Genomic DNA, 24628 nt, shown 5'->3' with positions numbered 1-24628 from the left:
AGGGGGTAGGACACTGGCACTGAGCTTCTGGGGGAGGCCAGCTGTGGCTGCAGCCCCACCTCTGCCAGCTCTCCCCCTGGCCAGGAGCCTCCTGTCTCATGCAGGGACAGCGAGGAGCTGGTGGAGAGGTGGTGGCTGGCTGCTGGCCATTGCTGGGCTCAGTGACACTTGGCACATTGCAGTTCCTGGTGCAAAAGGCGAGGCAAACTCAAATCGGTTGTGCGAGGCGCTATGATGGAATTGATTGCTTATTGTGGAATGTACCCTGCTCTCTTCTCCAGTGAGATAAACGAGCTGGGTCAGTGCCTCTTCCCTCTTCATTCTACCATCTCCTGCCCTCTTTCTCTCATAATTTTCTGGGAGTTTTTGTCTGGGTAATCTAATGTTTGAAAAACCTGTTCATCTTGCATGTCGCATGTCTGAAATTATTCTCACCCCCTCACCCATGGTACTGTGAAAAAACAAGTAGGCACATTTTGTAAAGGCATCTTCATCAGTATGATGGACGATTCTTAGAATTACTTGTGTAATTACCAGAAGAATTGAAAATAAATGAGAACCTGAGATGTGCAGTCATGCTTTAATAGATGGCATGTTAGTCTTTTACCTTAAAGCTGAAGGTTTAGATGAAGGAGATCACTCTTCTTTTTTGTGCACCTATTTGTATAAAAAAACCTAACCAAACAGAACTTGTTGATTCTGTTCAGGTGCAATGGTAGAAAATGATTTAAAAAAACAACCTGAAACATTTTAGGCTGATAGAAAATATTTATTGATTTGGAATACTGTATAATAAACTCACAGGAAAACATTTCAGATATCAAAAATTAATATTTCAATGTGCTTTCCAAGGCTGTATATTGTTTTATTGTGTGCTTTTCTGCACATCCATAAAAGACTGTATGGGAAGGAAATAGTGAAATTAATTTCCAGAGAAAAATGTTTTAGGATACTGGGCATTTTTCCACTGAACATCTCTGTGGAAATCTGGAAAAAAAATGTTATTTCAGTTCTCTACAACAAAACAATGTTCTAACTGCAGTGCTCTTTCCCTCATCAGTAAATTTGAGAAAATTCTTTTGTAATTATTAACTAGCAGAAAAACTGAGCTTTTTTAGGAAAGCAGTCTGGTAGATTATTTGCTTTTCAAGCAGTCTTCTTGGGAGTGTGAACTATGGATGGTATTTGTACTATTGTTTTCTGATTTGCTTTCAGATAGAGGGCAGTTTTAGCCCTTTCGAAAAAAAGAGGGAGGAGGACAGTATTAACTGTGTCATTGCAATATGTGGATTCTCTGCTCTTTGCAATTCCCCCTGCTACTCTCTGCAGTCCATTGAAACCTGAATGCCTTCTGTATAGGGCAGACTAGCAGTAGCCAAGTCCCTAATGGACTTGAAAGAGCTTTGACTCTTTTCCTGTTGAAGGCTATGGGTGGTTTTTTTTGAGTGAAGACAGTAAAAGGCAAGGAGCTTAAAGCATCATTGATTTATATTGGTTTTTAGTACTTACTGTTAGTTACATAGCCACAATGCATCAGAACTCATGGTGAGTATATTATTGTTTCATCTGGTATTTTATTCTCTGTACTGCTGTTCATTTTTGTGGGAGTTCACATCGTAACAGAACTCTTTGGGGCAATTTTCAGGGTGAAATTTTGTGCTGCTGGAAACCATTCCTTTAGAGGCTGGCACCAAATTAGTTGAAAGCCAGTAGTAGTTATAGTTGAAAACTGCGACCGACTGCTGTTTGTTTCCTAATAGCAGAGCATATGCCCAGCTCCTAGGGGAAAAGACTCTTGCAGCAGCTGAAGAATGCAGCCTGTGATCTCTGCTTCCCAGGGATGCTCCACCCAGCCTCATGGCTATAAATGGCAATTGCACTTCAGGGAATTATAGCAGACAACGAGCTAAGCAATGGCAGGTTCATCTGCAGCTGACATTTTCACTGTTGGGCATTAAATTTGTGGACTGTAGCCTTGAGCTGTTTAGTGGGCAGTGCAGGGCCTGCAGCTCTGTGTGTGTCTGATCTGCCCGCGCCTCTTCTCTCAGGGGACTGTGGGAGAGGCTGGGGCTGAAGGAACCCTCAGCCTTGGGAAACTTGTTGGCAAGTTTGCCACAAAACCCCACGTTTTATAAAGCAGCTGTGGAGTTGGCCATTGAGAAGCAACTTCATGTATCTGCAGCCTTACTAGCACAGGCAAGCTGCTCAGCAGCCAGGGAAAATGGTATTTAATGGAGCAATTCAGTTCATTCACTACATGTTCGCTATTTAGCCACAGTATAGACATTCACTTTTGTGCTGGCCACCTTGCACTCCCTCCCTGCATGGGAGGAAATGGGGAAAAAGGCTTTTCTGGAGGTTTGCCCTTATCTCTGTGAGCCAAACGAAATTAATTGCTTCCCCAAAAGTTCCTGTTTCTCACTGCTGGTTGGAAGTGGTGCTGAGAATGTCTAGTTAGAGATGGTGGTATTTTGAACACAATCCCACTGCAAGTCTGCTCTGCTCCGCAGCTGATGTGTCAGCAATTGAAACGTCCATAATTAGCTTGCACTTTTGTTATTATTGGCTTTCATTTCTCTGTCAAATGGAAAAGGTGAAATTTCACAAAGTCTGAGGGATTCCTGAAGGATAATCCAGTTCAGTCTGTAATTAATTATTTATGGATGATAATAATAATAAGAATAATAGCACCAGTAACATACACTTTCATTAATTCTGTGCTGTGTGAAAAGTCACAGAGGGGAAAGCATGTTTAATGTTTACTCAGTGGAGGATTTGAATGGAGAAGTGTAAGGGAAGTAGCCTTCTGTGGAATAATAAACACCAAGTTATACATTGAACAAATGCTTCCTTTTCATTATTCCCTCAGTTTCTGGCTGGAATGATTATTGACTAGCTGTATCCATCTTTACCAAAACTTCTCTTGTATACAGTGTTCTCAGGCTGTCACTTTCCAAAAGCACAGAGAGCACACCTGCAGGCTTCTCTCTGCAACAACTGGAGTTTTATTGTGTTCCTTCCTTAAATACATACAATGAGATGTGCCTAGACTTTTACATACCTCCTGGAGATAAAGCTTTAAAGAGAATACCAGATACCACAAAGATATTTTAGCTCATAAAAATGCCACAAAATGTGCAAGTGTTGCAAATGCCTTTAAAATCAATGTCTTCTTTTAGAAATGTACCAAATTTTCAGCTTGGCCCCTGGAAAGTCATCCTTGTAGCTGAGGATATTTATTCTGTTCCATTTTTTGAATGGGATGCAGCTGTTGAATTCTTCAGACCTGAGTAAAGGCTCTTAAAGAGTTTTATTTATATCAGTTTTTTTCTGTCGTCCTCTGTTTCTGAACAAATAGCAACAACTTCAGCTATTGAAAATTGTCATACTGCAGCTAAGGCAGGGTGACTTCTCTGAAGAGCCTGATGCTTACGTGAGTACATATGTGTAATTATATTAAAGTGAATGTAACTTTTGAAGAAGGCTGGCATGAGGTAGACTCCCCCCTAGTGCAGAAGTTCCTGTAGGAAATCTCTGGGGATCTGGAGAACAAAGAGCATGTCTAAGGCGATCAGCTAAAACTCATCCACAGCCTTTTAGAAGCATATTGCAATGATACTTAAGTGTATAATCCCTCTCATTTCAAAATGCAGGCTTTCAGATTGAGTTTCCTTTGAGTATTCTTTGTAATCATTAATGAGCTGTATCAAATAATCTTGTTTAGCTCATTAAAGGGCATAATGCAGATAACAACTCTTTAGACCCCGTAAACCTCAAAATTAATCTCTAGACCCATATGTTACTGAAAATCTTTGATAGTAAGCTGAAGTGCTGTGGTATTTTGATGTGAGTAGAGTTTGATAAAAATTCAAGAGCAATATGTAGTGCTGTTAGGTGTCTGTGGGATGGGGAGATTTTTGTACAGGAGCAGTGTGAGATCTAGCAGGAAGCTCAACCTGGCAGGCAGCTGTTGGTTTTACAAGGATACTGCAGTGAAAGCTCTTTGACTTCCTGTGTCTGTGTGCCTTTTTTCTGCAAGAGCTTCATACTGTTCTTAAAGTCCACTCTTTTGGTTCCTCCTCACTAAACACTTTGCTCAATCAATAACAAAAGGTGAAATTCGAAGAGGCTTTTGTGGATCTTTGAGCTGACTAATATATATTTTAACTGCAGTAGTAATAATGTTGGCAAATGTTGGCAAGAGGTGTTGCTGTGACTACTTGACACAGACATATTAAAATAATTGGATGCTTGTTAGATTGACATTAAATTTTTTAAATAGGAGCAGAGGGCGTTGACAGTCAACAACCAAGGCATACAGGGAACAAGGGGAGGGGAAGACAAGAAATAGAAGAGGGGGTAAGGAGAGGACATTGGAAAGCTTTTGTGCTCTTCATTTATCTAAAAATAGGTTTTCAGTCTGCCTTTGAGTTTGTTTATGTTTGTTTTTCCTTTGGAGACTGTGGATGGAGACGTGTCTTTTCAAATGCTTTGGGAGTATGGCCTGTGCTCTTCGGGCTTGGTTTCTGAAACAGGACTTGGAGCTGTGGTTGGACATTTGGGCAGCTGCTGCCAGCTTCTCCCTGGCCATGCAGCTACCTCTGAGGCCTGGACAAGACTCTTCCTGCACCCTCTTTTTTAAAATATAGTGCAGCATTTTCCAAAATATCAGTTAAGTCCATAGTTCTCTCTGCTCTACTTTCTGCAGGTAAGATATCTGAACACCTCCAAAGGCGGGAGTTTGTCCTTGTGGTTCAAGGGCCAGTGAGGTGTGGGCTGTATCCTAGAGCTGCTTGTCACACCTGATTTTGGAGCTACAATAAAAATAAAATCTGCTCTGTGGTTTTATGAAAACAAAGCTGTAAAGTGGCGTTTTCAGGATGTTGCAGTGGCTCGGAATATGTTTGGATGCTTTTAAAAGTCTTTGAGAAAGTACAGAGCATACTCTTCTTGGAGATTACAGCAAGAGCACCCACTTTGGTTCCTCCAGCATGGCCTTTCTCTTCTCCATCAGAATTTCAGTCTCTGCAGCTCCTTAGGATGTTTTCCTTTTCTGGAAGGGGGAATGATGCCTCATGTGCATGTTCTCTCTTCATTGTCTCAATGTATGGGCTTTTGTTAGAGTCTAATATAACTTGTCAGAGTACTTAGGTCATCTCTTTTGGTGTCATCGGTTTCTGGTGATGGATAACACTTAGGATCAAGAGATAAAGCCCTCCAAGTTAAATATATTTAATTGGTTTTTATTTGCTTTCTGCTTTTTAGAGATTATGAGGCACAAGCAGAGAGTGTCTAGAGCAGATGGGTGTTTTGTGGTTACTGGACCAGACAGCGGAGATATAATTAAAGTGTCTTTTTTGCATATGCAACTTGCAACCACTTCTCTATTTTCACAGGTCTTAGGATCATATGATGTGTAAATTTAATAGAGGTTGTTGTACTTCTCTTATTTATTTCTATTTTTAAATGAGCTGCTTCAGCTGAGCCTGGTGCATATAACCTTGTATGACTGTGGATGCTCAGTCTGTCTCTCAGGCTCCACAGTAGCGATTAAATAAGAATATAGGAAAGCCTGAACTAAACTAGTCAGTGTTTTTCAGTTACTTTTCGTGGAAATGCAAAGATCCAGTATGTTTTTATTCACAATAGCTCTACTGTGTCTCCTAGAAGCTATTCTGCAGCGGGTTTTATACCCCAGGTTCTTTCTAATGAGCCTGGAGGGCTTTTGGTGGTGTGATGCCATCCCTTGAGGTGGAGGAAGGAATCTGTCGCAGGAGCTCCTGCTTGCAAGGGAAAAGATATATAGTAATACATACAAAGTTCTTGATTGGCAGCCCCTGTGGAGCACACTAGCACATTTTGGACCATAATTCTTACCTGCAAATGGGTTTTAGATTTTCATCAAGCCATTGTCATTGTCCACCAAGAACAGATCTTTCATGAATGTTCTTTTAAGACAAAATCCTATTTTTTTTTCACTGAAAAAAACTGAGATTTTATGTCAGTTCTGTTTCTGGAGCTCTTTTTGGCAGTCCCATGAGGCATTCATGTCTAGAATTGGTCATTGATGTAACAAGAGATCAGCCACAGGAATGCTCAATGCCTTGTAATTTGGTTCTCTTAATCCTCCACCTCTCCAGAGTGTGAATGAGTCCTTGGAATTTTGCACAATTAAGAAATAAACTAAAAATCCCATACTCCTTGTCTGTGAATGACAAAGTTCCGATCTCAGAAGTGGGTAGTTTTGCTATGAGCGTTTAGGCCAAGCTCAATTCAAAATTTTAAGATGAACATTTTTGAGTGTTCTGGGATAAAAATCAATCCAAATAACAAAATAAATGTTCATTTTCTTCCTTTTTGTTGCTGATAGGGTTTATTTTATATAACCGCTCCTTAAGCTGTGAACATTTTGTGTTATAACATGTAATTCTGATAGCGTGTTTTTAAATACAAAGCTATTCATTGCTGTTCAACTAGACAGTGTAAACACCATGCCCCAAAAACCCTGGGTTTTCTTGCAGGGAACACTGTTAGTATGTAGTGAATAACCTGCAGAATCCAGGTTCAAATCAGAATTCAATTTCTAAGAAGGAAACTCTGTCAATCTATATTTCCAATAAATATTAATTTGTGCCTATAGTTCCAACATTGTTTCACTTTTTAAAAAATCTAAGATAAAAGAAAAAACCCATCTCTGGAGCTCAGAAGTAAAGGTGGCACAGCCTATCTTAATACTTCACAGACATTAAGTTTTATCTTTATGCAGGCTACCAAGAAGGATTGGTCATTTTTAGATACTTTGTTTGCAGGGCAGCTGCTGTGCAGAGCTGGAAATGGCAGCTCCTTCATCACATGGCTTGAGTGAGCCAGGCTCAAGAAGGAGCACAACCCCATTTCCAGTTATATAAATAGCAGAGTATTGCTCATTAAGGCAACTCAGAGAATATTGGCACAAGGGATATGTGGGCTAAAGAAACTTGTTTTTGAAGAAAGATTGCAACGACTACAAATATACAGCATATTTTCGAGAGGACTAGCAGGACACTGCTCTTTGGCTGCAGCACCTGGACAGCCAGTGACAGCCAGTGACAGTCCTTTGCTGAGGTTATTCAGCTCTCTCTGCAGATAAGAGAGCTTTTTTGCTGTGGAAATCTTGTATGGTTTGGTGCCTAATATGCAGCACACCAGCTGGTCTTGGCACCTCTCAGCTCTGGGCAGTGGTGTGGAAAGAGGCTGGAAATAGAGGTGAGGAGCTGCATAATTTGAGGATTTGATGTCAGATCTAAGAGGCACTGAAAATGCTGAGGCATCTGCATTGATTTCCCTGTGCTTTCATAAGGCTCCAAAATTAGGACATCTGATGTCCGAGTTTGGTGCTACCAGGAACCAGGCTAATGGCCAAGATGTCAACCCAGGAGGGATTGTGCGTTTCGGAGCTGGGGCTCTCATACCCTGGCTGGTGGGCTCTCTTCAGCCTGCTGATTTAGACAAAGCATCTGGGTAGATATTTGAAGGGGAAAAGAAAAAATCCAGAAAGTTACGCTACATAATCCCCCTTGCCATTGCCGTGAACTCCAGCCCATGGTTCTGTGTGCAGTCTGATGAAGCGCTAGGTCTGCCAGCTGAGAAACAAACTTGTCACTCTGAAGAATGACTTGGTGAAAAGCCACACAGGGCGGAGCTGCCATCAGAATAATTGGTGATTCACTGTTTGTTTCTCACAAATTCCTACGCTCTCTGCCCACACACTATAGATGACAGCATTCTGTATGGGGACTGTGAACATGACAGACATTATTTATGAAGCAGCGCCTTTATCAAGGATTTTTTTTTTCCCTAGCAGACTGTGTAAAATGCTCAATCTCTGTGTTGCTGTTGCTGTCAAATTATGTTATAAATTTATCTGGCCTGCCTGAATAAGTTTTCAAAGGTGTTTTAAAAGGCTCTGTGTGAGAAGGTCAGGCAGAAGCTGCTGAGAGCTCCTTGCTGTGTTCTAAGGTGCCACAGCAGCCGTGTCCAGCACTCTTGGCTACTCCTGATACAGGAGAGTTGGGGCAGTTGCAGTTGATTCTGAGCTTGCACATCCCCAGGTTGAAGAATTTTTGGGAGGAGATCTGCCCCTTCCTCACAGCTCCTTATACTAGCTCAGCACATCTCTGGAATAAGAAGCAGGGAACCCAGTCACAACTTGTCTGTGTGACTGAGCTTTTCCTTGGGCCAGCCTCTCAGCTTGCTTCAAAGCAGAGAAAGGAAAATATAATTTTTCCTCTTTAAGATTCATGACGTCTGGCAGCAAAAGGTGTCCCGGGAGTCGCAGCTGCTCCAGCCAGGCTCACTCTCAGCTGCTTAGTACACAGCTGCAGGTCAACAACATTATTCTTAATTTATTTTATGATGCAGCATATCTGGATCTGTGTCTTTAATTCAAGCCTGAATATTTGATAAAATACTGAAGAACACTGAAGACAAAAGAGAGCTCAGTTAATGGGTAAGGAAACCCAATAATCTTGTATATCATAGGATAGAAGTAAGTGTGATGGAGAGCATGGTCTGAATGTAGTATTCACAGTGACGTCAGGTTTAATGTTTTTGGGCTTTGGATGGGTTTGAACCCTTTTGATTCAGTGGTGAAAAAAGCAGGTATTACCAAGCACTTACCAGGCTCTGGAAATCTATCAACAAATTGAGAGCCTTCAAATACTGTTTGTTTTCAGACCGGTTTCCTGACCATGCCTCTTTTCATAAAGACTGAGATTAATGAAACTACAGAATGAGAAGTGACATTAACGTTTGGAAACCAAACTGTGTAATTAGGCTGATTTGTATTTTAGTGGCTTCATCAGGTGGTTTGCTTTGGAGTCTGTGGTGACATGTTTACCCTTTTTTAAATGCTCTGTGCATGAAGGGCACGTAACCAGGCAGTTGTGAGAAAAATACGCTGAGGATAAAGGGGTTTTGAAAGTGGATGGCATGACAGCTGCTGCTGCATAGGTTCATTTTGGCAGATAACAGTTTCTGTATGCATCAGGTTTTATGGCCACGGCTATGTTACTGTTGCATTTAAAAATTAGAGTTAACTGCAAACAAGAAAGTAGAGACCCAGAGCTGTTCATCATCTGGCTCGGTCTGCAAGGAGCTTGTAACTCTAGCAATTGTTTCTGTTTTTCATAACAGTGGGAACTTTATGGCTATTTTCCCCCTTTTCTGTCTAAAGTAAATGTGCTGTTTTAAAACAAAGAAAGAAGTGGCAGAATGTCTGGTGGGCACAGTATGAACTTAGGGTTCTTCAGGTTGGAGGGGCAGTTTAGAAAATACACCTTTTTCCTGATAATTGATGTTGCAGCACAGTGTTTTTGTGTAGATCCATTTTACATTCCTTACTTTAGAAGTCACATTTTTAATAAGCCTCTATGTTAAAAGACAATGGTGAGCTTTAAGGTGCTTTTTAGTGATCTTTCCAGGTGCATACAAAGATCCATCAGTCTGGCCTATAGCTATATATCCATTCAGAGCTGTTTGTATAGTTCCAGTATAGCTGAAGTGTTTTCTTAAAAAATATTTAAGCTCTGTTTGGTATTAAACTTAATGGCAAATCAGCAGAGTCTTGTGTGCAAACAGTAAATTTTTTATATGCAATGCCAAAATAGTCCTGTGTAACCTAATGTAATATCCTGTGCTTTGCAAAAAGGGATCAATCATATTGTGCTTCATTGTATAGAAAGAAGAGGAAAAGTAATTGCATGGGTGAAAAGTATTCATAACACTAAGGAGTGAAAAACCACATCTTTGTACTCACAGTATTTTTCCTTGTAATTACAGTTTGTGTATTTTCTGAACTTTTCCATAGAGAATGTCTTTGCGGGGTCTTCAGGAAAGAGACAGAATCAGCAAAAGAGCTGCTGGTGTGGGTGGAATTTGATATCCCCAATCTTATAAAATCCCCAACAAACAAAGGAAGAAATGCAGTCCCAATAAACTGGAGTAGATTGGCAGAGCACTGTAACTCACTCACTGGTACAGACTTGTCCTGGGTTGCATGACATCAGTGTGTAGCACAGGGTGGTGTTTGCACACGTGAACACAGTGGGAGAGTGATTATGTAGCAAAAGAAGTGAAAACTCCTGTTCTATAAAAGCTAATTGCTTACTTGTTGCATATTTGAAATGCACTTGTCCCTGCCTTCCAGAACTCCTGTGTCGCTCACACTGCAGCACTGCTGTCTGGTGATAAAAACTCATGACTGAAAGAAAACTTCCTCAAATAAGAAAATGGCTCCTACAACCTTTTTTCAGTGTTTATCTCAGCCAGCTTATGAAAAAGAGAATGGACATGAGGCAACACACATGGCCACAGAACAGTCGGTGGGTGGTCACTGCTAGAGGTGTCCAAGTCAGCTCTGAGAGTAGCCATTCATGTAATGAGTTTGCAGATGGCTCTGGAGGCCACTGGCAAACTCTACTGAAGTTCAGCATAGCAGGGGGGAGATGTTGCAGTAGATGCCTGAGTAGGTCAATTGTCTGGGATGGGGTAAATCTGGATCCGTGGGCCAAGCCCAGCAACATGAGGTTCAATAAGACCAAGTGCTGGGTCCTGCACTTTGGCCACAACCCCAGTCTGAGGGAAGAGTGGCTGGAAAGCAGCTCAATGGAAAAGGACCTGAGGGTGGTGGTTGGCAGTGGCTGAACATGAGCCAGCAGTGCCAGGGGGCCAAGAAGACCAATGGTGTCCTGGCCTGTACCAGAAACAGTGTGGCCGGTAGGTCAAGGGAAGTGATTTTTCCCCTGTCCTGGGCACTGGTGAGGTCACACCCCACATCCTGTGTCCAGTTCTGGACCCCTCACCACGAGAAAGACACTGAGGTGCTGGAGTATGTCCCAGGGAGGGCAGTGGACCTGAGGAAGGGCCTGGAGCACAGATCCTGTCAGGAGTGGTTGAGAGAGGTGGCATTGTTTAGCCTGGAGAAAGAGGAAGGTCAAGGGGGATCTTACTGCTCTCTGTATCCAGCAGTAGGAGAGGACATACCCTCAAGTTGTACCTTGGCAGGTTCAGGTTGAACATTCTGAATAATTTCTTCATTGAAAGGGTTGTTAAACATTGAAATGTGCTGCCCAGGCAGAAGGTGGAGTCGCTGTCCCTGGAGTTATTCAAGAAAAGACAACGTGGCACACAGTGCTTGCGGTTTAGTTTGCATGATGGTGTCCTGACAAAGGTTGGACATGATGATCTCAGAGGTATTTTCCAACCTAAATGATTGTGTGAAAGTCTGGTTCAAACTCTAGTTCTAGGTCAGGTAGTACAGACGTCTTCCCATGTCCTTTGTGTTTTAGCTGTGTAATGGAGGGCTGTCACTTTACTCACCAAATGTAAATATTTAGAAATGCCTTGCGTTTTGTACCTATCAAGTAAATCACTCCCAGCCTCACTCTCCCCCAAAAGAAGAAAATAATGCCCTAGAATTGTTTTCCAGACAGATCTGGTATTTAGGTAGTCGGATGACTGTTTTCCTGTGTGCAACAGACCTCATTTTTCTTTCTGTCAGTCGTACAAGTTTATAGAAAAGACTAGTATGAACCACTTGAAACAGTAAGAATAGAGTTCTGTATTGAATTAAAGACTATACTGTTGGTCAGATCTTAGTCTTGGAGCTATAGAATTCTTTGATTTTAACTTTTGTTACGAAATTCTGACAGTATCCATGTTAGATCATATAATCTGCATGAGTCTTAAAAGCTCAAAATCCAGGAAGTAAGATAAAGTACTCAAATACATATTTTTAGCTTTGTGTACAATACTTTGGCAGATACAATTTTTGCAGGCTTGGAAATTACAATGTGTACTCTTTCACATGCATTCTCTCTTTTAAATAGTAAGTAATTTCCTTTCTTCTAAAATGTTGCAATTTTTTCTTTTATATAGACCATAATACAAATAGATACCACTCCTAACTGTTCAAAGTATTGGCTGTGGTAACATTGATACCTCTAATTGGGTGCAGAAATTGTTAATTTTTGTGCTGAGCAAGCAGAGAGCCTCATTTGTATATCCTCAGGATATTTTGTACCACTTCAGGATCATATATCCAGATAGGACATATAATTATATTTTTTTCATTCAGTTTGTTTAAATACAGTTCACATATAGTTTCAGCCTTACTATTTTATTTGCTTAACATTTATCTCATTAGGCATAGGAGAAAGAGCACTATTTCAATAATCATAATCTCATTGGAAGCTTTACATTTAATAAGGACATAGCTTGAATAGATGGCACTCAGGGAATGAATGGATTACTGTAACCTGCAGTATTGAGCAAGAGTTGTCCTCAGGGCAGAGTCCCCCTTTTCCATAACCCATGGCACAGGAAAACTTGGAGAGTCCATGCCAGTCTTCAGTGCATCATGGCTGTGGTTCTTCATTCACCTTCACAGGCAGCTGAACGCCGAGGGCTCTTGGGATCCTGTTTGTGTTGGTCATAGGAACAGGTGTGGGGTCTATTTAAGGCAGCTTTGCCACTAAAAATAATATTTGTGTGGCTATTGTATTGGATTTTGGTTCAGCTGCCATTAGCTTGCAGAGTTCTTGTTACTCCAAATGGAACAGTTTTAACACTTGGAAAATGTGCAAATGGAGCAAGTTTTAACACTTGGAAAAACCTAGCACCAGCCTCTCAAAATGTACAGTAAATGAACCAATAGAAGGAAAAATCATTCCCATATGAAGCTATGCTATCCCAAATCTTTTGTGTTGAGATTGATGAAACTTTTGTAGCTTACTACTGTGCTCTCAGATGGTTTAAATACTGCAGTTTTTCAGCTTGTTACTTCATGTAGTCATTGTTGTGACAGCACTGCTTGTACCCTTAACCTGCAGCAAAATTCAGAGTATTGCAATATGGCTTAGTTCTCTCTCATGCATGATAACACTCAAAAATCTATTTATGTGAAGACCAACAAAATTTCAATTGCAATTCTGAAGTTGGATCTGGGCTTTTTAAAGTGTTCTGTCTTTGTTTTGAAACAGCCAAAAAGGTATTTGGCCACTTCTGGTTTAATTGCGGTTCTTCCTGATAAATCCCTTAAGAAATATTGATATCTGCTGAAGTAAGAAATCAAAAAAATCCGACCACATATTTTGATGCATTTTAGGGGAACTTTCTGACTTTTGGAGGTTGGTTGAAAAAGTTCAGTATAGAGTCCATACATTAGGGATTAATATTTTGCTGGGCAATACCTTTGTACATCATTCAGGTTTATTAATGTCAGAAAAGGAATTAAATATATCTCCATTACACATCAGGTTTTTGTAAGAGAATGCTTTATAAATACTCTAAACATGAAATAGTATCCTGAGGCATTTAGAAAACTTGGAAAGGTTGATCCGGAAATATTTTCCCCTTTATTTCAACAATTTTAATACTGCTGTAAAAGCATGGTCATTGTTCTGCTCTCTGTTTATCCTTAGACTAAAGTTAGTTTTTATTCTGTTAAATGGAAATCACCACTGTAATTAATAGTCTGAAATGGGTATATTTACCTGGACACGTGTTCATGACTTCTTGCTAGCTGAAGTATTTCTGTGAATTCTGTTTCCCCTGAGTGGAATACAGCTTTCCATTGTTCCCACAGGGGTTGCCTTGCAGTACTGATCCTGAATACATGGAATTCCAGCCTTGGGAATGAGACAGGATTTCAGGAAGTGTCTGTCTTTGGCAATGCAGTGGTTATATTAATTGCCATTAAGTAGTTTTGATATCTTAACCAGTATTTTGTAAGATGTGATCTTTCTGACAAAACTGCACATAAATACAATATAGCATGAGATAAGGTAACTTTAGTGCTAGGCTTCAAACTAACACACAATCATCTGGACTGTACTTACTCTATTCCTAGTGGTGACATTATATTAATAATCTTGCCACTGACGTCAAGGGGAACAGGATGTCACCCTAGATAACAACCTTAGTGAAGTCAGTCTTTTTTAATGAAGATTAATTGTTGGGGCCCCATACTTTGTACATCCATGTTTAGACCTCTTCCTCTGAAGGCGTTGATGTCACACAGCAAGTTTTGTGCTTCTTTGTATAGTGTAGAGGTGGCATTTAATTTATCTGAAAGAATTCTTTTGCAGTAGTAGCAGATACTTGGGAGCATCTGTGTGATCTGAGAGCATCCTAGGTTGCAGTAGTTTGCAATGCCTGCTGGAAATCAGTGTGCTGCCTGTAACGCACTGAGCTGTGGATGCTATGGAAGAGCATCTGAAACGAGGGTGGCAGAGAGAGTCAGGTTATAGCACACTTGAACCATCTACTGCTTTTTAACTCTTCATTAATTTTTAGGTGGTTATCTAGGATGGCACTAGTAAAGGAGTTTCCATGCAGTTCTTAACTGCATGTAATGCTTAAAGGGCTACTTAAATTAGTTTTCCCCATTCTCCTTCATTCTCATCCTGTCCAGGAGCAGTATTCTGTATGTTGATTCAATAGCACAGAGTATGTAGCTGTACTGAAGCAGCTGACTTTTACTTCAGAACTGGTTTTGGTTCTTACTAACGGCAACACCAGGGAAATGAAGAGGGATTACCTGTACCAACAGCCAAATTGTGAGAGTTTATGCCTGAGGAGTCTGGAAATAATTGTAGAGAGAGTTGAAATAAATGACCAAGGGAAGCAAAAGGTTGCAAAGTGGCAGTGATAGATGGTTTCAGAAAGCTTAAAGAAGTAATTAAACAGAAGTAAGACACTCTAATACTATATTTGCCAAATATTTGCAATACAATCTTTTTGTGCAAAACCACTGAGTTCTTTGATAGTGGACGCCCATCTAAATACAATCACATAGCTAAAAGTTGCTAGGATAGAAAAAAGTAGGCATAATTGGTTTTGATCTTAGTGGTTTCAAATGGATTTGAGCAAAAGACTAATGAAAAGTAGATAGCTAATCTGATAATGGTGTTCACCTAAATGAATACAGACCAAAGTCATTAACAATAGCAATAAGGTATGAGACAAAAATTACACACTCCATCTTGCATTAAATTATTTTTTATAAAACTGTGATGTGTGAGGGTTCTTATTTCCCAGCCTTATTTCCCATCTACATAACTCACTAAGGCTTGAAACTCCACAGAAATTAAGATTGATCACTGCCTATAGATCTGCATCTACATTCAGCATTCAATGCAGTTGTCAGACAGTTTCTGTAAAAAGAAGAATGAGGCTTTTCTAAAAGACATCTGCAAGATTTTCTGTTAGAGGCTCAGGAGAAAGAGGCACACAAGAATAGCTTAGACATGTCTGAGGGTTCTGGAGGTCAAGGTGACCCCAAGATGTAAAATGTCTTTTTCTCCCAGCCCACACAGCCAAAGAAGTCTTGAATGCGTAGGGTTGGCTTCTCAAGGTTGTTTATTTTCTCTTATCTGTAGCATGCTTTCTCAAGGAGCTGCGGTCTGCTTAGCAGGTCAGTCTGTGACAGATTCCAACCCCCTTGGGTGGTGTTACCATTTTATACTCAAAACTACGTGTACTATGTTTACAATAACATGCCAATACCTATCATTTATGTTGGACAGTATTTCTCTACCTTAAACCAACAGAAAAAGCCCACCATCACAGCAAGACATGGAGGGCAAGAAGAGGAAGAAGAAGGTCAGGAATGCCCAAATCCCTCCATCTTGTTCCCTTGAACCCCTTATTTTAAAACCCTAAATTTCTTTTTCACCCTGTGTTAATTCAACGACCATACTACTAAAACGCTTTTGGCTTGTAATTCCTTATACAAAGTTGGCAGCCTTTTTCATGGGCTAAAATCAAAGCCACGGATGTTTTTGACTTTGTGCCAATGTCTCTGAGCCCCCTGCCAGGGTCTTGAGACAGCCAGGTTAGCCAGAGGGATGTCCTGGATTCCCACAGACACACTTAAAATTAATTTAAGTGCATGGTGTTACTTAAGTCAGGATGTACCACTCAACGTTTACTTTGGAGTTACCAAACACCAACCTATTAGAAAAAATGCTTGAAAGAATATCAGAAAAGCTGCAGTCTGCATCTTATTAAAAATGTGCTTATGATTGTGCTTATGACTGTGGACAAGAAGTACAAGGAAAATGGACAGATTCAGATTTTTCAGAGAAAAAAGGTGCAGTTTTCCAGTAATCTTCTTTGCTGAGTCATCTGCTCTAATATTTAAGGTACCTGGTAAGTGAACTGACCAGTTGAGTGGAGGAAAGATGTTAGATATTAATGGGTATGCCAGAGAGAAAATGTATCTGAAGTTGTGGACCTGAGAGGAAAAATAAGTGACTGGTTGGTGGGGAAAAACAGAGAAAGCTTTTAGTCTAGACTATGGTTTCATAAAATTCTTTGATAAAGGCAGCTGTGCAGTTAGCAGTTGATGTCCTGTCAGGGTGATCACTTTATCTCAGAACAGTATTTCTGTTTACACTCTTCTGTTTGTATGTTGCCTTTTTCTTCTTGGTGATAGAGTCATTTGCAGAGCATATTCAGTCCTACAGTCCTATAATCTGAATAACGAGAGCAACCTGTGTACTTCTCTGAATGCATATGGGCGTGAATTTCAAATAGAAACGTCATTCTGACTTGTTGCTTAAAGATCTTCTGCTCCTTTTAAGCTAACAGCTAGGTCAGGCTGATGTTGAATTAGGCTGGTTAAGTGTTGCCTCTCATATGGAGAGAGAAACAGAAAATATTCTTCATATCTGTGCTGCCCTGTCCTCCTTTGGTTACCCCACAGAGTGCTGAATAGCTTTAGGCAGATGTAATTACACCAGCACCCATTCTTCAAGGGAGCTTGACGTTTCTGGACTGCTCCCAAGCCTGGATGATTTTGCAATAATTTACAGGCTGTTTGTATAACTGTGCAGTGCTTTGGGAGGATCATGAGGCCTTTAATTTACCTTGTGTTTTGTAAAGCATAGGAGTATTTGAATAGATTAAATTCTCAAATACTGTGTTTTGACTCATAGAAGACAGTGATATATAAGTGAAATATATTTGCAAAATGAAACAGAATTTTTCAAGGAAACATATTTGGAGCCTTTAAAGATTAGGAGATTTCATTGGCCCTATCTACCACATAATTTTCCAAAAATATTTTAGTTTATTAGTCATGTGTTCCATTAGCATAATAAAAACCTATGTTAATGTGACCTAGCAGAGATTTTTTATCAAACCCATCAAGCGTGTAAAAGGAATGTCTTCTTTAGTGCACAGCAATTGGGCAGAATGATTTGCACGCTGTGGTGGCATTGCAAGGTGCAAATGTTAAAAATGACTGTTTTTAGCTAAATAATGAGCATGAGGAACTTATTGGGGCCTTGGCAAACTGGCAGAATAAAAACCTTTATTCATTTATTGTAATTGTATTGTAATTGGTTTTTCATTTCATTATAATTTATAAATTATTTTTCATAATTCTATTTCATTCTTGAAAAAGAGGAATAATTTGTGTATTCATGCAGAATTCAGTTAAGAAACTTTTGCCTAATTTGTGGTAATTCTTAAAAGTGCCATGCTGCATTTGGTTTTTGTGGTCTGCAGGAAACAGGACATGTATTCTCTTACCAAAACATTTTCTTAGGGGTGTAATTTTTGCTTCCCATTCCTGTTTTAATATTAAGGGTTAGGATTTAAAATATTTATGGTAGATATATCAGTGATATTTTTGTTCATGAAAATGCTCATGATGGAGAAATAACTAAGATAAAATGCCCCTAAACTCCACCATAAAAACCTATATTTCTCTATCTGTACCATCTTGACTGTAGAATACATATGTTATATGTTCATGAGGACTGAATGGCATACTTCTGTGCTTGTAAAGTTTTTTTTGCATTATCAGGGTTGGAAAGGAATTAGTTTTGTTGTACACATTGTCTGGTTTTGGATGCTGTTCTTGATCACTTTTATCTATAAATGACAACAGCTTTAAAAAAAATGTAAATGTTTACTTGCAGTTTTTCAAATAAGATTTATGTGACTCCTGCTGGTTTGGTTTTGCTTGAGTTAAGCTACAAAGCTTGACTTGTAACACTGTGCAAACCTTTAGTCTGAGGTTACTAAATCTGGTTAGTCAACAGTAAGGCACCAGAAGAGCAAGAACAGCTGAAGAGGCAAAAAAATGAAGTAACAAATTACAGTGGTCAACTACTGGGGCAGCCCAGAAGTTTTGCATATGTGGCCCATGTGCATATAAACACTATAAAGACATTGATCATAGAAAATGCATTAAGATATTGAGGTCCAGTTGTTGACATTAAGGTAATCTTATTAGTAATCTTAGGTAATAATGTGATTGCCTAATGACTTACAAAAACTACTCTGGCAAAAAAGAAGAAAAAATCCTTTGCTGAACTCAAACATATTTCATGAATCACAACAAAAGAGCGTTGTATTCTTTTGTTTTGTAATTTGACTCTGTAGTTCCATTAATCTGTATTGCTAAATGGTGCTGCACATTTGTTTTATCTCATACCTCTATATGAATACACTCACACAATCATAGGTGTGCATATATGTTTAAATACAAATGTATGTACAGGTTGTATGTGTGTATATAAATATACATGCACATATATGGGCAAAATATATGGAAATGTGCACAAAGATGTTTACATGCAAAGGATACGTAACTGCTAAGTAAAGTAAAATTTTACTGGTTTCTATATTAAGGAGTTTCAGCCAATAATTTTTAAAGTCAGTGGACATCCTTTGACTGCAGATGGATGTGCAGAACAGATGAATCATAAGTCTACAGTGGAAAAAAAATAGCATGCAGTAAAGGTACGGATGTTGAAATTTAAACTGAAAATGAGAGTGAAGTTTATTAATTGTAAGTCTCCTGTGCTGTGATAAAAGACAGATTGGTGGGTTTTTTACTGCCCAGCTGATGTGCATCAGTTTTTTCATTATCAACAGCTGCATCAGATTGTACTTACTGACAAGATTGATGTTTATTTTTTAACATGGTTAGAATGAAAAACAAATTCTTTCTCTCCCTGTACTGATCTGTGCTCTTTGAGATGAATTCTGGAAGTCTTACTTTAAGTTAATTGTCAGGCTTTAAGCTTGTCTTTGTGCTCACTTTTCTCTTTGAGTGATGATTGCTTCTCTGGCCCAAGCTGAATACTAGGAGAATAGTTTTTTGTGTAGGTTCTCACAGGTGGAATATGCAACAGCTAAAGCTTTCAGATTGCTCTCCAAGCATAATTGGTACCTACAGAGATGTAGCATATCTCATGCTGTCTTCCTCTATAAATGTTAACAAATAGGTTGTTATTGCAGCTGTTCAAAAACATGGAATATCTTGTCCTTTAGTCAATCACATTCTAAACTCAGTCATAAGGAGGAGATGAGAAAAGGGGCTCTGCCAGTGGTGGTGTTGGAAAAGGGGCTCTGCCAGTGCACTCTCCAAGTCTGCTGGAGTTGGATTAGCAATATGTGGGAGACCTTGGAGGTCTGCTGCTCTGACCAATGGTTCAGGAAGAGAATTAAGTAACATCAAATACTGGATAAAGAAAAAAAACTGGGAAAAGCAGACAAGGGTGCCTTCCCCCCCCCCCCCCCCCCCCCTTCCCTGCTTTGTGCTTTTTGTTACTGGAATCCTAGTGTTTTTGCAACAATACTTGATTAAATGGCTTCAGACAGAATTGACTTCTTGTTTTGCATGTCTGTATTCCTTTTAAGGAATGCTGCTGTAGGGAAAATAAAGATATTTGAAAGGTTAGAGATGTCCAAGAAGATGGCCTTTTGGTGAGAAGAACCTGTGTTGTTTTTTCTAGCAGTAGAAGAGATGGTTCTGTTTATTAAAGTGTGCATACCATATGATGCTTCATATTTTTCCATTTGATTTCCTGCAGGGTGATTTCACTTGGAACAGCATGTCAGGGCGCAGTGTTCGGCTGAAGTCAGTTCCCGTTCAAAGCCTCTCGGAGCTGGAGCGTGCTCGGCTGCAGGAAGTGGCTTTTTATCAGTTGCAGCAGGACTGTGACCTGGGCTGTCAGATTACTATCCCCAAAGGTAAGGGCTTGATAAGCTGTCTCTGTTTAGATTGTTAAGCCACTGATTTCATATCACAGCAGCAAACACTGGGTTTTTCTTATTCCACAGATACTGCCTTCTATTTCAGTTTTGCTTAACCACAGTCATTATGTAAAAACGATGAATAAAGTTGTTTGTCTTCTGTGTCCAATTTGGGCCACCTGGGAGTGGGATTGTCTGTTCAAGGGCAGATGTCTACAGGGTAGATAATCTAAATCAGACCCATTCATGCCAGGATGTCTTAATACTCAATTGGGAGAAAAATGCTTTTCTTACTTTTCCGGATATCCAGAATTAAATTACTATGTAGGTCAGGTAGATCTTACCATAGAAGTGCTTTTTTTCACTCTGTATAACATTGTCTGTGAAGGAAGCCAAATGTCACTAATTCACATAGACAGTGAAGATATTTATGTCAAATAATATGAGTCTTACCCAAGTTTTCCTAAAGAAAATGGTGCTTAATTCCTAGAAAACAAGTTAATTTTCAGCATAAAACATCAAACTCCTAGGAAACAGGAGATGAAATGAAAAGGAGAAGCTCAGCTATCAGAACCCTGATGCAGGATACGTGCATGTGGTAGACCCGTACTTAGGTTACCATGGAAGAGATCTAAACCTCACTAATGAGAAAGTTTCTGTTGTTTCCTGTAGGCTGTGGATCAAACATAGCAGAGATAGCTGTTGTGCAGTCATCTGCAAGTCTGGCTCTCCTGTTGTTTCTTTGCAGTTGTATACTTACATAAGGAATAACAAGGGATCGCTGAATTCTCACCTTTGATCAGAGTGACTGTGTAGTAGCATATACACAGTGATGCCACAGGAGCAATTTTTTAATGAGTCTAAGTTAAGCAGAAAAAAAGTTGTCCAGCATGTGAAAATAATGACATAGAAAAGAACAAATGTGAAAGAGACAGGCTTTTGTATTCATCAGCTTTTTAGGATCCGCAGAAAACTCCTGCCAAAACCAACAAAGTCCAACTTCATGCATACAGGAAGGCATCAGTTTGTAGTGAGATGTATTTAATACATTTCTTCAAGCCTCACCAGCTTCCCTGGTCTCTAAAAAAACAGTTTGATTAACAGGAAGACAATTTAATAGGATATTCATAGGAGGAACTGGAACACTAAGGGCATTCCAATACTTTCTGACAGTCTGAACTGCCAATGGCTGTTCCTGAGGGAGATGAAAATACACATATGGAGGTCCCACATATGTGGATGGATGTGTGTATATCATCCAAGACAATCAAGTATATACATTGATAGAATAGCTTAGTTTGGAAGGGACCTTAAAGGTCATCTAGTCCAACCCACTGCAATAAGCAGGGACATCTTCAACTAAATGAGGTTGCTCAGAGTCCCATCCAACCTGGCCTTGAATGTTTTCAGAAGTTGGGTATCTACCACCTATCTGGGCAACCTGTTGCAGTGTCACCTTCACTGTAAAATATCTTTTTTACACCTACTCTAAATCTATCCTCTTTTTTACTAAAACCATTACCCCTTTTCCTGTTGGAATAGACCCTACTAAAAAGACTGTTCTCGTCTTTCTTTTAATCCCCCTTTCATTACTAAAAGGCTGCGCTAAGATTTCTCCAGTCTTCTTTCTGCGAGCTGAACAACCCCAAATCTGTCAGCCTGTCTTTGTAGGAGAGATGCTCCAGCCCTCTGATGATTTTTGTGGCCCTCCTCTAGACCTGCTCTAATAGGTCCATATCCTTCCTGTGCTGAGTACCACAAAACTGTGTGCAGCACTCCAGGTGGGTCTCACCAGAGTGGAGCAGAGGGGCAGAATCCCCTCCCTCACCCTGTTGGCCATGCTGCTTTGGATGCAATGCAGGACGTGTTTGATTTTCTGGGCTGCAGGGGCACATTGCTGGCTCATGTCCAGCCTCTCATCCACCAGCACCCCCAGCTCCTTCTGGGCAGGGCTGCTCTGAATCCGTTCAGCTCTAGCCTTTGTGGATGCCGGGAACTGTCCGGGTCCAGGTGTGGGACCTCACGAGGTTTCCTTGGGCCCAGTTCTCAAACTTGTCCAGGTCCCTCTGGATGTGTCCCATCCCCCAGGTCTGGCAACCACACCACTCAGTTTGCTGTTGTTGATAGATTTTCTGAGGAGGTACTCAGTGTCTCTGTCTGTGTCACTGATGGAGATACCACGCTGTGGTGGCACCAAAATGGACCACTGAGGAACACCACTTGTCACCAGTCTCCATCTGGACATTGAGCCATGTTCAGAAACTTTGAGCTTTAGAGAGTGAGTATTGCTTTCGTGTTCTGCTTGCTGTTTCCTGCAGGGACTGCCATGAAAGGCCAAGTATTTGGGGTGTCTTTCAGGTTTGAATTACACACAAGAGCTATTTTTATTTTCACAGCATGTATACACATGGGTAAATATGAAACATGAAATTAGTTTTAGATATATTGAGTCTGAAAAGTGCAATTGTAAGCATAGAAACTAAGCAAGAATATAAATTTTTGTTAAACATTTAAAAATGAAAGGCATTTGAAAAAGTCAGGAACTCCAGGCTACTGTTTCATCTTTACCGCTGGCTCCATCATTTCATGTATCTCGTGGCTCAGTTTGAATGAGAAATAAACTGGCTATTCAGTTCTGCTCTCCAGTTTGGATGTACCAATGAGATTATTAAGAGGCAAATAATTTCAAATCTGCATTCTTGCTTTGAATGACCAGATCACAAGATTTTCTGTGTTTTAAGGTATACATCACAAAGGAATAGCCGGTACAATTGAGTTTTAAAATGTTGTAATACCATCAATTGAGGGAAGTGAAGGTAATAGCTAGAATTAAGATACATTTAGTATTTAACTGTCCATCCTGTTTCAAAGCTTGGCACCAGTTTTGACAGCAGAAATAAATAATATTTTGAAGTGGGTATATATAATAATCAGTCAATCCATCATGCTACATCTGTGCTGGTACTTTGGTTGGAGAATAAGAATCTACCATGTTCTGACATTGTTACAGATTAGTCTAGGCCCTTTGCAGAGACATTCTGAAGTCCACTTCATGTTCCTATCACTTTTAAATGTGTGGAATGAAAATTTATGATGAAGAGTTTACAGGCAGCCATCCAGCTAATCGTCACAGTTTGAACATCATGTGCAATCTGGGAATTTCAAGTTTTATCTATATGAAGCTGTCTTGGGCACTTTGGGCAAGCAAGAATGCAAATAAAATTAAATTCCATCACAGCCATCAAGTTAAAACCAGACTCAAGTTAAAAACAAACTGTTAGGACTATGAGATGTAGAACTAGTTTTGTCTGATAGAGCTAGAGGAGCTCTGTAGTTCTGGAGAGATCCAGCAAAATGAAAGATGTACTCTACAGCTCTCTTCTACTTCAGAGAATGCCATATGAAAACATTAATGAGTAGAGGCAAGTGGAACTATTTATGTATTAGAAATATTAGAAAGCTGTGTATAGAGTTGGACTTCTTTGTGGTTCTTTGGCTTCTTGTCAAAACTTGCTAGAGAATTACATTAGAACATGCATGTGCCTGCTGGGCATTTGCTTCCTGTAGGGATTTGAATAATTACACTTGCTGGCATAGGTATGGTGAAAAGCAAAACTTCTTTGTTCATGGCTAACAAGTGTTTGTGCCAAACATGCTTGGATGGAGGTTAAACCAGAGTACAAATGCCTCAACCTTATCTTTACAACTACAGACATGCTGTTACTGAGTCACAGAGGAGGGATCACCACCTACAGGAATTTCTTTAACCAGCATGTCATTTAAAATATGCTACAATTGAAGTAAAGCAGGTAATTCAAATGAATTCAAGATGATTAAGAGGTACTAATATGATATGTGATATATGAAGAGATGCTTCACATTTGTTTCTTGTTGTCTTGCTTTTCTGCATATATGATGAGATGTTTCACATTTGTTTGTTGTTGTCTATCTTTTCTGCCTTTTCCAAATTCTGTAATCAACTCCTTTTGTACTCCCATGTCATTCCCCCATTTGCCACCAGAAACTAAACCAAGAATCATTTATCTTGTGTTGGTTAGTGTGTTAAGTTGCAAAAGGATGTCATTTCCAGGCAAAGCATTACGCAGTTTCTTGACCAATGCAATTACTCTGTAAAGGATTTTCAAGTTGCTGACATTCTGAATGGCACAACAGTACCATTCTGCTAATGCTTCTTTGCAGTTCATGTTTACAATTTAGTGTGTCTTTTCTCATTTCAGGGAAGTCAATCTTCTCTTTAAAATAGGAGAAAAAAATGGTGATGCAACTCGCCTTAGGTGTGCTTACTTTTTGGTGACATCTGATTTTGTGTATGTCTTTGCACACAGATAGTGAGAAAAATAAACCTTTTGCAGAAGGCTTTCACAAGCAAACGCTAACTCAAGTTAGATGGCTTCTGCAGAGTAAAACTGGGATCAGAGCAGCAGAGGAGCTCATTTTCTTCTGTTCATTGGCTCCAGGTATCTCTTGAGCTGAGAGGTTGTTGAATGAGGTTTGATTGGATCAGTTTCCTAAATGTCTCATGTTTATAATGACTCTCTTAACAGTCTTGTCCCACTTCACTGACCCTGTGTTT

The 24628-nt window shown here is 39.8% G+C and overlaps 1 protein-coding gene across 13 annotated transcripts in view; it reads left to right on the top strand.

The window, feature by feature from the left end:
* ARHGAP6 (Rho GTPase activating protein 6) overlaps window positions 1–24628 on the top strand; it is a 308982-nt gene that overhangs the window by 230914 nt on the left and 53440 nt on the right. For 12 of the 13 annotated variants that reach the window (XM_085584543.1, XM_085584540.1, XM_077781592.2 and 9 more), the window contains one exon: window positions 19872–20031. In XM_085584543.1, coding sequence (XP_085440669.1) covers window positions 19872–20031 — 160 coding nt within the window. Of the gene's footprint in view, window positions 1–54; window positions 8489–19871; window positions 20032–24628 lie in introns of those variants that run through there. The other variant, XM_085584602.1, reaches the window with a different exon arrangement.

The sequence above is a fragment of the Lonchura striata genome, chromosome 1 (genome assembly GCF_050655825.1).
Source record: "Lonchura striata isolate lonStrDom1 chromosome 1, ASM5065582v1, whole genome shotgun sequence".
Taxonomy (NCBI): domain Eukaryota; kingdom Metazoa; phylum Chordata; class Aves; order Passeriformes; family Estrildidae; genus Lonchura; species Lonchura striata.
Note: the sequence above shows the minus strand (reverse complement) of the source record. Positions and strands in the feature narration are given on the sequence as shown.